This window comes from Carassius carassius, chromosome 5, assembly GCF_963082965.1.
Source record: "Carassius carassius chromosome 5, fCarCar2.1, whole genome shotgun sequence".
In the NCBI taxonomy this organism is placed as follows: Eukaryota; Metazoa; Chordata; class Actinopteri; order Cypriniformes; family Cyprinidae; genus Carassius; species Carassius carassius.
Genome location: NC_081759.1, coordinates 28,484,603 through 28,499,018, shown reverse-complemented (window position 1 = coordinate 28,499,018; position 14,416 = coordinate 28,484,603). Strand labels below are relative to the sequence as shown.

Below are 14,416 nucleotides of genomic sequence, written 5' to 3'. Positions count from 1 at the left end.
TTGCATCACTTTCCATCCATGCAGTCGATGCTAAGTAACAATGATTCTGCATCTGAGGTCTTTGACAGAGCAAAACACAATTACTTTGAACTCCTGAAAAGGCTTGGACAAGAATTTGAGGACAGATTCAATGACTTTGATAGTCTGGAACCATGCGTGTCATTCATTGCAAATCCTTTCATGCAAGTGGACATTTTGCACATTTCTGAAAAACTAAGTGATGCGTTTAACCTGGTTTCTAGTGAGGTTGAGATGGAGATTCTCACTCTGCAGAGTGACATTAACCTCAAAGCCCATCAGGGGGCAACAGAATTTTGGAAACTTGTTGACCCAGAGAAATACGTTAACATGAACCAACCCATGAATTTTGTGAACCGTTACACCCCTAATATATACCCGACTATAAGACGACCCTGAATATATGACGACCCCCCCCCATTTTCCTGACATATTTTTGGGACAAAAACAGATTTTTGTGGGAAAAAATCTGGTTTTCAACAGAAAATAATTTTATTTGAAAATTGCAGTGATATTTCATTCTCTCTCTTCCAGCACACGCGCGTGCACCTTTCTCTCTCTCGCGCGCGCTCTCCCTCTCTCTCTCTCTCTCTCTCTGCATTTCTAATTTTACATGCAAGTATAGCCGAAATCATTCAGTCACTATTTCATATTTATGCCATTGTTCTTTCTCCCTTTCCCCCCGTGATTTTGCCTATATCGCGAATATAAGACGACCCCCCATTTTTCAGCCTATTTTTAAGACAAAAAACTCGTCTTATATTCGGGTATATACGGTAATTATAAATTCAATCGTCATAATATTTAACTATTACTGTTTGTTGTATTATTCAAAACTTTAAACTTTGTGTGTGTGTGTGTGTGTGTGTGTGCGCGTGTGTCTGCGCGTGTGTGTGTGTGCCTGTGCCTATATCAAACAAGTAGCCCTCAAGACTATTTTATCCCTTCAGGGAGCCCTCACTCACAAAAAGGTTGGAGACCCCTGATTTAAAAAGTAAAAAGAATGAAATAAAGTTAATTAGAATATTTTGATAACACATTACTGTAAGCTGCTATGAAATAACATAATTAAATTATCTAGACTAAAAATGGCCTTAATTGCAACAAAAATCTAGTAGCCATTGGCAACAGACAAGAAAACTTTATCAGATTTCATCTGGTGAGTAGGCGTTAGTTAATTATATCTTTAGAGAAGATCAAGAGTTTCCTGTTCCTCTATTCAGAAGCTGTCTATTGCATTGCCCCCTCTGCACACAACAACAAACATCTGATTTGCTATTGATTAATTGAGTCAGGAGTCATTTAATCTCAAACTCAGGAGTAGTCAATTCTAATTTGAATGTAATTTAAGTGGGCAGCATTTTTACACTGAATAAGTACAAATGACAAGGCAGAAATGGAGGAATGGGAAGAAAACAAACCCTAACAACACCCCTGGTTATTTAAAGGAATTAAAAAATGGTGACACATATTTCACCATATTTCTTTCATTTTTAATTTGGCTCAAAATGAGCATTTACATCACTTTATTTCGACCGTTATATCTAGGGGTGGGAATCTTTAGTCACCTCACAATCCGATCCGATTCCAGAATGATTCTTGATCTACCCCCCCCCCCCCCCACTCCTTCATTAATTAATCCGTTTACAGACTGGAGAATCTTAAAATCATTACATTTACATATCCTAACATAAGTAATTAAGTACTTTTTTTTTTTTAATTACAAATTGAAAAAAAATAATGAAAACAGTTGTATGTTAAGAATTTTAAACTAATATAACTTCAAAAAATAACTAACATTAACAATATTAATTTATCTTTCTAATCATGTCGAAAAATATAATAATTGTCTACCAAGCTCTGATAATATGTGGAACATAATATTAACAGACTATCCAAAATGTTAATAAAACAATAGGCTTTAGAAGCACGGATGTGTCTGTCACTTTAATGGTATGGTTGACAAAAATGAAATTAGTCATAATTTACCCAGGTTGTTCTAAACCTGTATAAAGTTCTTTCTACTGTTGAACACAAAAGAAGATACTTGGATAACTTATGTGCAAAATTTGAACATCGCACAAAACATTTGCGAACAAGCACCATTTCCATCCAACAAAGTCAAAGAGAACAAAATCGTCACTTCCTGATAAACTGGCACTATACATCACTAAGAAAAGTAGGAGAAGCTACTGAATATAATAATTTTCATATATAATAAATTACTTGAACCTCTGAACGAGCAGATGAAACACAGTGAATGCGGTTATTGCTTTTGGAGGTGGATGCTGCTGTTTGGGAACACAGTTGTTTAACAGTTCTTGGAGGGAATTATACAGAAATACTTTGATGACAGACTTTGCTCGGGCATTTCAGAATGACCATAACATCATTATAGATTCTTTGGAATGAGATCAGTCCACTGGTAAGTCAGAATTTGTCATCCCATAGCGCAATGTCACATTACTTTTTTTGATGCGCTTGGAGGAATTTATTAGCAAAATGCATTTTCATCTCCCATTATTCACTAACCCTTTTACGCAAAATTCAAAAACCTCCTCAAACAAAAGTAAAAACCTTTTTTGCAAATTAAGGCATTTTCATTTGAAAATTCAGAGATTCCATCTTCCATTCTGATGTGATCGTTCAAAATGTGCATAAAAGCAGGATGATGGAAACCCAGCTATTGAGAACTTTCCCGTTCAGCCCTACATCTGGAGAGTCTTGTGTTCAGAGGGCAGATGTGAGCTCCAAGATGTTTTAAACCGCAAATGTTTGTTTACCTCATGCTGCGCTTGTGTGAAAGGGCTTTAATGTCACACGTTCTGGAGACTCTGTCACTATGGAAACAAAGACGCCAAAATTGTGCAAATGAGCTTCTCTATTAGCCTACTTCTTATGAAATTTATTTAATTATAATTGCTACTAGTATTATAAACAGTGCAAAATTATTATTATTTATTCAAATATCTGTTGGCCTTTTAGCATTAAATATGGGACGATTCCATATTTTAAGGGACCGGGTGGCCCCTCATATAACTAACTGTTTACATAAATTTTGTGTGATAAAACCATTTTGAGACGTAAGTACATTAAACCACTTAAACTGAGTCGCGCACAGCCGCATGTTCGAGAAGTCTTCACAAATAAAGTGCGCGTCAGCTTTTGAAATTGAAAGCAGCCTTCTGTTAGTGAGGTTCATATTTTAAATATATAAGTCCACTGCATTCCTAACCATGTAAATGATGAATTCGTAGAGCATTTGTAAGGAAAATACAGATGGGCGAGAACTTAGTGTTACATCAAACAAAGCGTACGTCTTTCACAGTGCATCATGTGCAATGAAGTCTATGAATGTCCTTGTAATTCGCTTCAACCTTTCCAAACTTTTATAAAAGATTATTTTACGGAAGGTTCGAGTGGTGTATGTGTGTGAAAAATTGGAAGCAAGCAGGGTACGGGTGTTTCTAAAGCAAACTCAGCATCATTGCGCATCTGGTTAAAAACTAAGCTCAGAATCGATTCTGAAATTCTCAGAATTGAACCAGTATTGTTAGAGAGAGAATTGCGATGCATTGATGCACTGCACTGATTTTTTTTTCCCCCACCCCTATATCCCTATATTGCTGCCAGTCATATTCTACAGGGCTCTTTTGGTAATATTTTACAATAGACAGTCATTGGCAAAAATGAGGACAGCACAGTTGAGTAGGTGTTACATTTTCCTCTTCTCTTATGTACGATACTAGTAAAATAGAGTTATAGCCACACCATTAGTCATTGAGTGTGAATTCTTATCTTAGTGGCCAATACCCATCTGTAAAGATAGATGCTCGACAAAGCCCTAAGTGTGTGTCGTGTGTAGTCTGGACCCTGCAGACATACTCTGTGCAGGAGGAGCAGTCACACACATAGGCCTACTTGCCCCTAAAACCTATTGATTTCCTATCCTTCTTTTGTCATCTTGTCTATAGTAGAAGGAATCTAATAGCCAATTAGAATGACCAAGCCTGAGCATCTGTCTCTTGTTTCTTTTTTTGTGTGTGTAAACGGAATTGAAATGACCATTAAAATGAAATTTGCTGATACTTTTAGTTAGATACACATTAATGAAAATATTTAAATGCCAGAATTGCAAGCTACTGGTGGCAAATAGTTTTTAGAAATATAATTAGGTATTTTTTGTACTCATTATCTGTCTAAATTTAGAGTGACAGTGATGTCATATTCCAGATGTGGTCTAATGTCAGAATATCAATATCATATTGATGACTTTGCATGCAGTTCTCAGCTATTCTTATTGGAGTTCTGCTCCAATAAACCGTACTTCTTGGCAAATAAGCAGCAAAGCAGTTTAAATGATTAAATGTTAATGAAAGGGCAGGATGTTCTGCAGCCTAAACTAAAGGCATAAACACATATTTCTGTTCTGAACTGTAATTTGAATTAATTTTTTTATTCCAATGATCCAGTTAAAGAGGCGGTTTTTGATCAATGTAGGATTTTGTGATTTAGACTTTTTGATGTTTGACAAATACCATTTTGTGTTTTGTTTGACATGCATGCGTTATTTATGTTTAACAATTACAGTAGCCTAATTACAGTAGGACGAGCTGTTTATTTAGATTTTAATGTTTTTTTTGTTTTGTTTTTTCTTTCAGAAATGCATTTTCCACTACCGTAGTTTCAAGATCACTGATAGTGCCATTAATGTGTAAAAAAACATAAGATGCTGGACTGGGGTGGTTCATTGGATTTTTAGGACACTGTTAATGTCTTTTTGTTCATGTCTTTTCTACCTTTCTTTTTTCACTACTATAGACCTATTTATCCCCTTCTTCACAGACACACACACACACAGTGTCATGGGCTGGATTGGTATATTTGTCTGATCCTCCCCCACCCCAGCCCCAACAAACCAGATTGGGATTATTGTGAGTGATTTTAACACTCCTCAGCACCCTTCAAGCAGCTTTTTGAAGATGAACAGTAGAGCAGGTTAAAGAGATTTGGGAGGAGGGAACTGTTTTGTCTGGAATGGCTGCACCTGAGTCCCTATTCTCAGGGGAGTTTTTCTCTCTCTCTCTGTGTGTGTGTGTGTGTGTGTGTGTTGGGTATATGCATGCACAGAGTGGTTGACTGACCTGCCATTTCTGTCCTGGGACTAAGGACTTTATCTATTGTTACCTCATCATGAGGATCTTGATAAGGTACAGGCTTGAATCATTTTATGACCAACAAAAAGTCCTTAATTTATGCTGCTTTTTGTCCTTTTTGGCTCCTAGCAGTATAAATCACCTTACATTTTCATTGTATAGAAAGTACATCTTGGATATACTGTCTAACACCTAATTATTTGCTTCGTAGACTGAGGAAAATTAAACCGGTTCGGATTAGAATGTTTGTTTTTGACTGAAGTATTGCTTAAATTTCCATTTACATGAAGACAAATGCTTTCATGAATAAGAGCTACAGCCAGACAACAAAGAAAATTATATGTTATTGTTTTTATTCTGCAGGAATTTGCCATATGCCGAGATATGATAATTGAAACTGTATTATGTCTGAAGAAAGGCTGTTATGCATAAATTAACTCAGAATTTTTGAATCAGGATACTAAAACATCTCAACAATGTTTTGTCAGTCAGGGTTTCATTCTTTAGTGTGACTATTCTGTTTCAGGTTGTTCAGAATGTACAGCTAATGTATGAAACCCAGTTTCATTGAAGCACAGTGACATAAAGCATCTGTCAATGGTGTTATAAAACTGCGGCTGAGAGCTAAACAAATAAAAAGTGCTGATTTTAGGAACCTGTCTGATAGATATTTGACAGAGGAGATGTCAATGTTTTGTCAGTAACAGAGGCGCTTAGAGGGGTAAGTATGGCCCTATGAAATCCGTTTTATTTGTTCCTAAAATCAGTTTAATTTTTTTCCAAATTCCGTTATTTCCGTTTTAATTTTTCTGTTTTCAGTTTTTTTCGGTTTTAATTTTTCTCAACTAAATTTTAGTTTTTAGTTTTAATTTTAAATTAAAGTTTATTAATTAATCAAAAAGCAAGTCTAATTAATTAAAACCATGAAACTTATACATTTTCACATCAGTTTAATAAAAGTTGAACAAAATTATTTACATATTTTTTTACATATCCTTTGACATGTTTTAATTTTTCTCACCATATTCTTTTTATTGTTACCAAATTCTTTTTTAGCATGTCTAATTATTTGAATGCATAAAACAACTGAATTAATTTTTTTGATTTACTATTAAAGGGGTCATATGATGCTTTTTTTTTAAGATCATTATTTTATGTATTTGGTGTAACAATATGTTGACATGCTTTTATGTTCAAAAAACACATTAATTTTCAAATACTGTACATTATTGTAGGTCTTCTATGCCCCGCCTCTCTCAAATGTGTAGTTTTCTACAAAGTCCCTCCTTCTGTCAACCCAGTGCATTGTGATTGGCCAAACACCGCAAGCACTCGCCGGAAATATAATTCCCCTTTCCATAATCGCTAGCTTTATCTTTTAAAATAAATGTAAAGACAGTTAATAATGTCCTTAGTTTTACCATCAGTTCAAGCCCAAAGGGGAACAAATTGCCGTGACAGACATTGATGAAGCTCGTATGTGTTTGCAGTACACAAGCCACGGACGGTTAAAACCGCTGACTCCACTGTCTGACCCTCTCTCTCTTTCACTCTTTCGCCTAGATACATACATCATCTGCCTGGCACGGCTGCTTCAACATCAACTTCAGTTACTGAAACCACGCGTTCTTTCTTTGCGTGAACATTTTGGCGGCATTACGCAAATATTTCCACATAGTCACGTAGATGTGGGGGCGTGTTTAAATGAGCCATTTTAAGGGGGTTTGGTAGAGTCTTAACTTTTGCTAAAGAACATCTCTTTGGACTTTAGTCTTTGCAACTTTACAGATCTTCTTCATTTACCAAGAGCTTGTAACACTCTAAAAAGAAGGGAAACATTGAAATCGCATCATATGACCCCTTTAAAATTAAAACATGGAAGAAATGTTGTGTAATTAAAAAGTAATGTTTGTTTCCTTTTAGTAGTTATAGTAGGCTATGTACAGTACATTCTACTGAAAAATATGACACTAGTTTTACTCAAATCAAATGGTCAGATACTCATGAAGAATCTCTCAGAGCATTCTTGGACATGTTGTTCACCTGTTTACATCCTCATTTAGTGAGATGGCAGATGCTGAAATCACTGCGAGCGTCACGGACGCTTCAGTATAAATTAAACCTCACGTTTGCACCATTCATTAACAGAGTCACGCAGAACATGCAGGATTTATATTTAAATTGGCTTAAGTTACAGATACTAGTCCATATTGCGATTTGATTAAAGTGTAATTACCTACTTTTAATTAATTCAAAATTTGACCGATTCCATGACATTCCGCTTAAAACGTGAATTCCGTTTTTATGACTGGATTCTGCGTTTCCGTCCACGTTTTCTGCATCATGGAAATCATAGGGACCTAAGTGTGTGCGTGTAATCCAGGATAGAGCTTAAGATCTTTGCCCGAACCCGACGGGACCCGATGGGAAATGTCAGCTGCTAGTGGCGAAGCAAATCCGGAGCCTTTATCTTAATTTCGTTATTGCCAAATACCCATCTTAATTTAAAATTTATCTTAATTTAATTTGTTAAAAAAGACTCGTTTTTATTGGTGCGTTAGTCTATTTATAGGCTAAAGGAGCCTATGTCTATTTAGAGTGCTGAGATGTTAAGATGTCACAGAGGACTTATTTCTTTATTCCAACTTCCAAGTTGTGTAGTCTACGTTAGTTATTAATAAATTGTTAAAACATGAATAAATGTCTCATTTTTGACAAAGGCAAAAGATCTTTGTGCGTGTGCACATTTGAATAATGTCGGGCTGTAAACGGGTTCGGGCTTTTAAAAAGCTGTCAATCAAAATGTACTTGTCGGGCTCAGGCCGAAACCTGTCGGGCTCGGGTCCTGTTGGGCCCAACTTTTAAGGCCCGATTACAGCTCTAATCCAGGATAACTGCTCCATGTCCAGTCTTTATTTTCAGCACTTCCTTAATCTACACACTAATGGGATTGGAAACAGGCCTCCTTCTTTCTTTGTTTGGGTTGAGATCTCTCCAAAATATGGGTTTATCTCTCTCTGTGTGCCTTGTGCACACAAGCTAGCACTCACATACATTCATTCTGCTATATCACGTACACCTGTTTCTATATAGCCTATCGTTCTGTCTTTCTGACTTTGTCTATTACTCATTTAACCTTTGAGTCTGAGTGGTGTTAGTGTTATTTCCCTATATTTACAGTATTAAAATTATCTTGGTGGCAGTCATTAGATCAGCTTCACTTGTCCCCCATACATTATGTCTTTAGTATTCTTAAAGCTGTAGTTTCTGTGCCATTAGCAGCAGTGACAGGTTTGCTGAACACTCCAGCAAGTCATCATACATAGGAAATATCCCAGTCAAACAATTTGAGGGAAACCAGTAAAGCCCATCTGCCATTTGATTTGAGGCATTTCCAAAAATCTCAGTTCAGAGTATAGTTTGCTAGCAGTTTTGGCTAGTATATTCCATTCCAAATGTTAACTCAAATACATGAAACCAGGTCTATAAATCACTGTAGTACACTGTAAATCTCAGTCCTTCGTAAGGTCATCAGTGAATCCATATTTCACCATCATGAGCAACTGGGGTTCCTTGGTTTGTGTGTCCCTGAAAGACACTCTGTATCCTCTAGAGCAGTGGTTTTCAACCTGTGGTCCGCGGCTCCCTAGTGGGTCGCGGTGGTATTGCAGGTGGGCCGCCAATTATTTTCTGTTCATTGCCAGTCCATTCTAGAGCTGTGCGATTAAAATAAATCGTTATAAAATCACGATTTGAGCGTGCGCGATTTTTAAATCTCTTTATAGCACGATTTTCCGTGGCCCTGACCTGCCGCAGTATGCTATCCGATCCAATCAGAATGCATTGCGCCTAGCGCGAGAACAGAACAGACTGGACATATGCCTAACTCCAGGTTCACACACTGTCTGTGATGCGCCTTTTTTCCGAGCCCATGTTAACGGATCAGAGCGTTCACACTGCACGCGGTAAAAGGCTAGAAATAAAAATGTGCGAAAATAATATCTAACACATGAGCATAGAGAGAATTGTGAGTGCACGGGACGCAGTTTAAGTGAGAGGAGACACGTTTTAAGTGCGCACACTCTCTCCGCGCAGAGCAGCGTGTATCTGAGCAAGTACGTCTGGTTTTGTGACAGCGCAAAGGAAATCTGCGTGCGAACAGAGAAATTCGCGCTCGTGCATTATTTTAATGTGCTTTCATGTTATATTTATACGCTCTCGCTGCTGACCGCATACACATACTGTATACACACTGCAAACACCCGAGGCACCGCTACAATTACTGAGCTCTATGAACAATGCATGGCAAAAAAGAAAAAAAAGTCCCTGTACACTGGATTTGTTTTTTTTGTTTTTTGCCATAAGTCTATATACATTTTGTTACATCTTTACTATAGTGATAATTTTGACTTATGTCTGTTCTAGAGACGTTACAACTTTTTGATAAAGCTCTAATTGGTTTTCTTTTGGTAATATGTTTCAAATTAATCCTGAATGAATTTATGACCGTAAAAGCAAATCGGTGTGTGTCACAATCGCAAAATTGATCAAAGAAATCGCGTTAGGTTTTTTTTTTTTTTGTCCATATCGCACAGCCCTAGTTCATTCAATAAATAGCCTATAGTTAACAGTCTAGCTTCTGAGTACGAAGTTATTAACCCAACAATAGCGGGGTCAGTACATTTTTTTTTTAAGTGGGCCGCGCAAACATATGTGTGTGGTTGTGTGGGCCAAAAAGGTTGGGAACCACTGCTCTAAAGTCCAGTCCCCCACTCTTCCTTATGACTGATGGAGCTGTCGTGATGTGATGTCCAGGGTGAGGCGAGTGGATTTAAGATAGACCCTGCTGAGAAAGAGCTGACAAGTAGACACATGCTCGCTCCCGCTGATATGTGAACTACACAAGCTGTTCCCTACCACATGAACCAAAACACATGCTCATATGCCTCCCCTGATTTAGGCCATTAAACCAATCACCATATAGCCATGCACACAGACCACAATTGCCTCTGAGGCATGCACACAGTGATTCTTTTTCAAAACCTATTGACCCGCCTGCCTGTCTGCCACCGACGTAGACAGCTGCCTTCTAGGTCAGATGAAATGAAACCTTACAAGGAACTGATTTGGAAATGTTCTACATAGTGGACATATAAAGACATCATACAAATAGGACATTTAAGTGAACAGGATAGTGTATCTTAGTTGTTCGGATTAGCACCATGTTAGAACCTAGCCTATGTGTTTTCTTCTCTTTTCCCCATCAAAAGGATAAGGTTTAGAAATATTCTGGCTGGACTTGATTGTTTCATGGTTTTCTATGCATACTAGGGCTGTCAAAATTACTCAAAATTGACGTTCGAATATTCCCTCTAAAAAATACACGAATATTCGAACTATTCGAACATCTGGTGGCGCATGTTGTCAATGACGCGCATTACGTCAATAACTGGCAAAAAGTAATACAAAGAGACATAACTACTTGTATAGATAGTCTATTTAAGTTTAAACATATATGACAACGTATTACCTACACAAAAACAAGGAAATCAACTAATGGCCAAGACTGCAGACCTCACGCTCTCTCACCCTCACGTTCTCTGCGCATAATGGTTTAAATGAACAAACAAATTTTTGTGCAAGCAATTTAAGGTTGCGACTGTTGTCCCAAATATAGCAGGCTTCATTCAGTGATTGAAACAAATATTATTAATATTAATTGAAGTTTTACAGCATATAGAACTGACATTGAATGCTCCGAGCGAGCTGTGCTGTGGTAAACATGGAACTTTTCCTTGACATGAAACGATAAATAATCAAACCTCGGATCCATTGCTTGACAGAACTCCCCGAAGCGTGCCCCATCCGCGATACTGATCGGTCTCATGTCCTTACAAATGAACGAAATTATTTTATCTGTTATGGCCTCTTGTCATGTTGCAGACAAAGTGCTTGCGGCGAGCAATGCAAAGTAACGTTAAGTGTCAAGACGTGACTGTTTAACTGGAGTTCCACACATTATGCCATGCTCATTTAGGTGCACATTTTTGAGATGTGACCTCATGTTGCTAGTGGTCGAATGGTATGCTAACTGCTAACTGTATCTTAAATAGCTTGCATACAACTTTATCTCGCGGGTCAACAATTTTACCTCATTTTCTCTGCTGTGGTCGAGTTGGGCTCTGCACTTGCTGGCATCTTCCATGAAGACGTGTCAACTTTCAGCAGTGATGCTGTGCCAGACAGTGCGACTCCTGTGAGGCTGTGACCTGTCCCTGAACCCTCAGGCGCGCTAGCGCGCCCACTCGCAAAGCAGACAACCACGCCTCTACTACCGCGGGCCTTTTTTTCCACATTTTTTTTTATTCGAATATTAATTTTCACCTTCGAAATTCGTTTTTTTTTAAACTATTCGAATACATATTCGAATTTAAAATATTCGTTGACAGCCCTAATGCATACCACCTTAGTGTCCAGTGTCCTTGAGTGCAGGTGTATGTTTCAGTGTGAAAGAGAGAAAAAATGAAAGTAGAATGGTGTGTGAGGGATGCACATTTTAACTGCTCTCTATTTCTCTCTTTTGGCCCTGGAGGTTTGTAAAGCGGTGAAATATTTATGGGATAAACTTTGTCCTACAGGCAATTCTCTTTTTCCTTCCAGAATCTTTGGACTCTGTAAGAACTCATCTTTCTAGTGGGATTAGCTCGTTACTAAACGAGGGACTACATCTGTAGCATGGACACACGTTTTGAAGCACTGCAGTTTTAAAACAACCTATTTTTAAGCCGTTGAAACAAACAACAGAGCTATATATGTGCACTGTCTCTGTTTCTGTGTGAGAGGAGCGCAAATTTTTGAAAGTTTACATAAACACACTTATATGCGTCAGAATCCTCGTCTTTGCAAGTATCCACATAAACACAGTGATTTAGTCTTAAGAGAGAGTAAACGGCTAAAAAAGAAAATGGATATGTAATATATAGAAAATATCTCACTGCTCGTGAATAAATCACTTTAGTAACTTCAATAAGAATAAAAAAAATATATTAATAATGATATATTTATATACATGTATAGAATCTATAAATAATGCAAGTGTTAATTAGATAGAATTAACACTGTGAAGAATAATTTACACAATATATGTAGCATTTATGTATTGTAGGTGTTTTTGTTCTATTGCTTGCAATTCGTTTTTTTTTTGTCTCTTTTTGGTCTCTTTTTAGGCTTGTATTAGTTTGATATTGACATTGGTGATAAGGATTATGAAAATTCTATGGTATCAAAGATTTTAAAACACAAAAACCTTTTTAAAATATTTTTTTAAAACTATATTGTGATGTATTTCGTTATCGTGATATTCATATTGTGATATAAGATTTTGGTCATATCGCCCACCCCCAATGTTATGTTTTGAAACACTTTACCAGAATAAACCTAAAAAAAATTGTGCAAAAGGTGTAGCGGATGTGATCAATGTCCTGTCCTCCACCTTTGCTTGGTAACATTTTTTGAGACATCTAATGAGCTTGTTTGTCGTCATCTCACTTTTCTTCCTCTCTGATTTCCAGGGCAGCTGTTTAGTTTCCAGCTGCGACCATGAGCACCCTATCACCGACTGATTTTGATAGTGTTGAGATCCAGCAGCAGTACAACGACATCAACAACCGCTGGGACATCGCAGCTGAAACAGAGTGGGATAATGAGAACAGTTCTGCACGTCTGTTTGAGCGTTCACGTATTAAAGCTCTCGCAGGTCAGTTTCATTTTTTTATTCTAGTGTGTGCAAGTCAAAGTTTGGTTTGTGCACCAGTGTGCTTCCTGTTTTTCTTGGTGTGTGTGTGTGTGTGTGTGTGTGTGTGTGTGTGTGTGTGTTTGTTTGCATGCTTGCTTTTATCAGCTAGTTTTCAACAGGTTGCACTTATGATTGTGTCCAGTAGGGGGTGGCATAAGGCAGGGTGTGAAAAAAAAAAATCACTTGAACCACTTTAAGACAAGCACCCTCAACATTCTCTTGCAGTGATCTTGGAGAACTGTATGATAATATAGTTATAATAATTAAGAGGCTTCAAGTATGGTTTTTGAGTATGGAACCTGGTTTTACATTGTTAGAAGACGTTCTATTTATAGATGTCAGCGTGTAACACAGCAGTTGAAGTGCAGTGAGAAACCATCTTCTGAGAAGCAGTGACTTGATATCCACATTTTTCCAGTGCTGTTATTAACGTTGTGACACTCTCTCACACTCTCATCTACAGGGCTTTTATAATGTCAAATTTATGACCCGCTGTATCTCTTTAATTGTTTCTCTTTCTGCTGCTGTTGGGTGTTTTAAAGCTAGTTGTTGTCATGTTTTTTCACATATTTATCATAATTTGAAGCACATGATGAATCAATTTATGATTTTAAAAGTTGCGTTTATTTGAATGTCACTGGATACTGGGAATTGAATGTCACTGGCTGGGTATTTGTGAAATCAAGATTCACCAAATGTCTGCATGCAACAATAGATCAAAATGACAAAATAAATATATGAAACATTTTAACATTTGCAAATATTACAAATAAAAGTGTTATTGTAAGTTTTTTAAATATATATAAGTGTTTGTTTTATTTTGATATAAATCAATATAGTATTAAGCTAGATAAAATTAGGCCTGTCACGATAACAAATTTTGCTGGACGATAAATTGTCCAAGAAATTATCGCAATAAACGATAATATCGTCGTTCTAAGGCCAGTTTCAACTAATATAATGATAATAGCATAATAACGCAGGTACACCTTTTCAAAGATCAATAAAAGTTTAATTTTATTTTATGGCAGATTCAGAGCAAGAAATACCAACATGTTGACTTTGTGTGGCTTAAAATTTATTAATTTTGTATGTTATATTATGTTTATATGCCAGTTAGGGATGCTCATATTGACCGTCTAACCGTTAACCGAAAGTAAACATTTTGACCGAAGAAGGGGCCGTTCACATATCACGTCTTTTTTTGTGCTCGTTCGTTATTTCAAATGCGGTATGCAAGCTCATAATGGAGCTAATTTTTTTTTTATCGTGCGATTCATTGATTCATTGATTTATTGACTATCGCGACAGGCCTAGATAAAATATAGAGCCCGACCGATATGGATTTTTGGGGGCCGATGCCGATATTAACTCGAAAAGAGCCGATTTATAAGCCGATATTTTGATTTTAAAAATAATCTGGATATTAGACCCATTTCCTATAAAC

General features: G+C 37.0%; 1 protein-coding gene across 5 annotated transcripts in view; it reads left to right on the top strand.

Moving 5' to 3' along the window:
- The window catches only part of LOC132141163 (spectrin beta chain, non-erythrocytic 1-like), an 81,370-nt gene that overhangs the window by 18,746 nt on the left and 48,208 nt on the right, over window positions 1-14,416 (top strand). For all 5 annotated transcript variants that reach the window (XM_059550450.1, XM_059550452.1, XM_059550455.1 and 2 more), the window contains one exon: window positions 12,746-12,930. In XM_059550450.1, coding sequence (XP_059406433.1) covers window positions 12,774-12,930 — 157 coding nt within the window. In that variant the 5' untranslated portion in view covers window positions 12,746-12,773. The remainder of the gene's footprint in view (window positions 1-12,745; window positions 12,931-14,416) is intronic.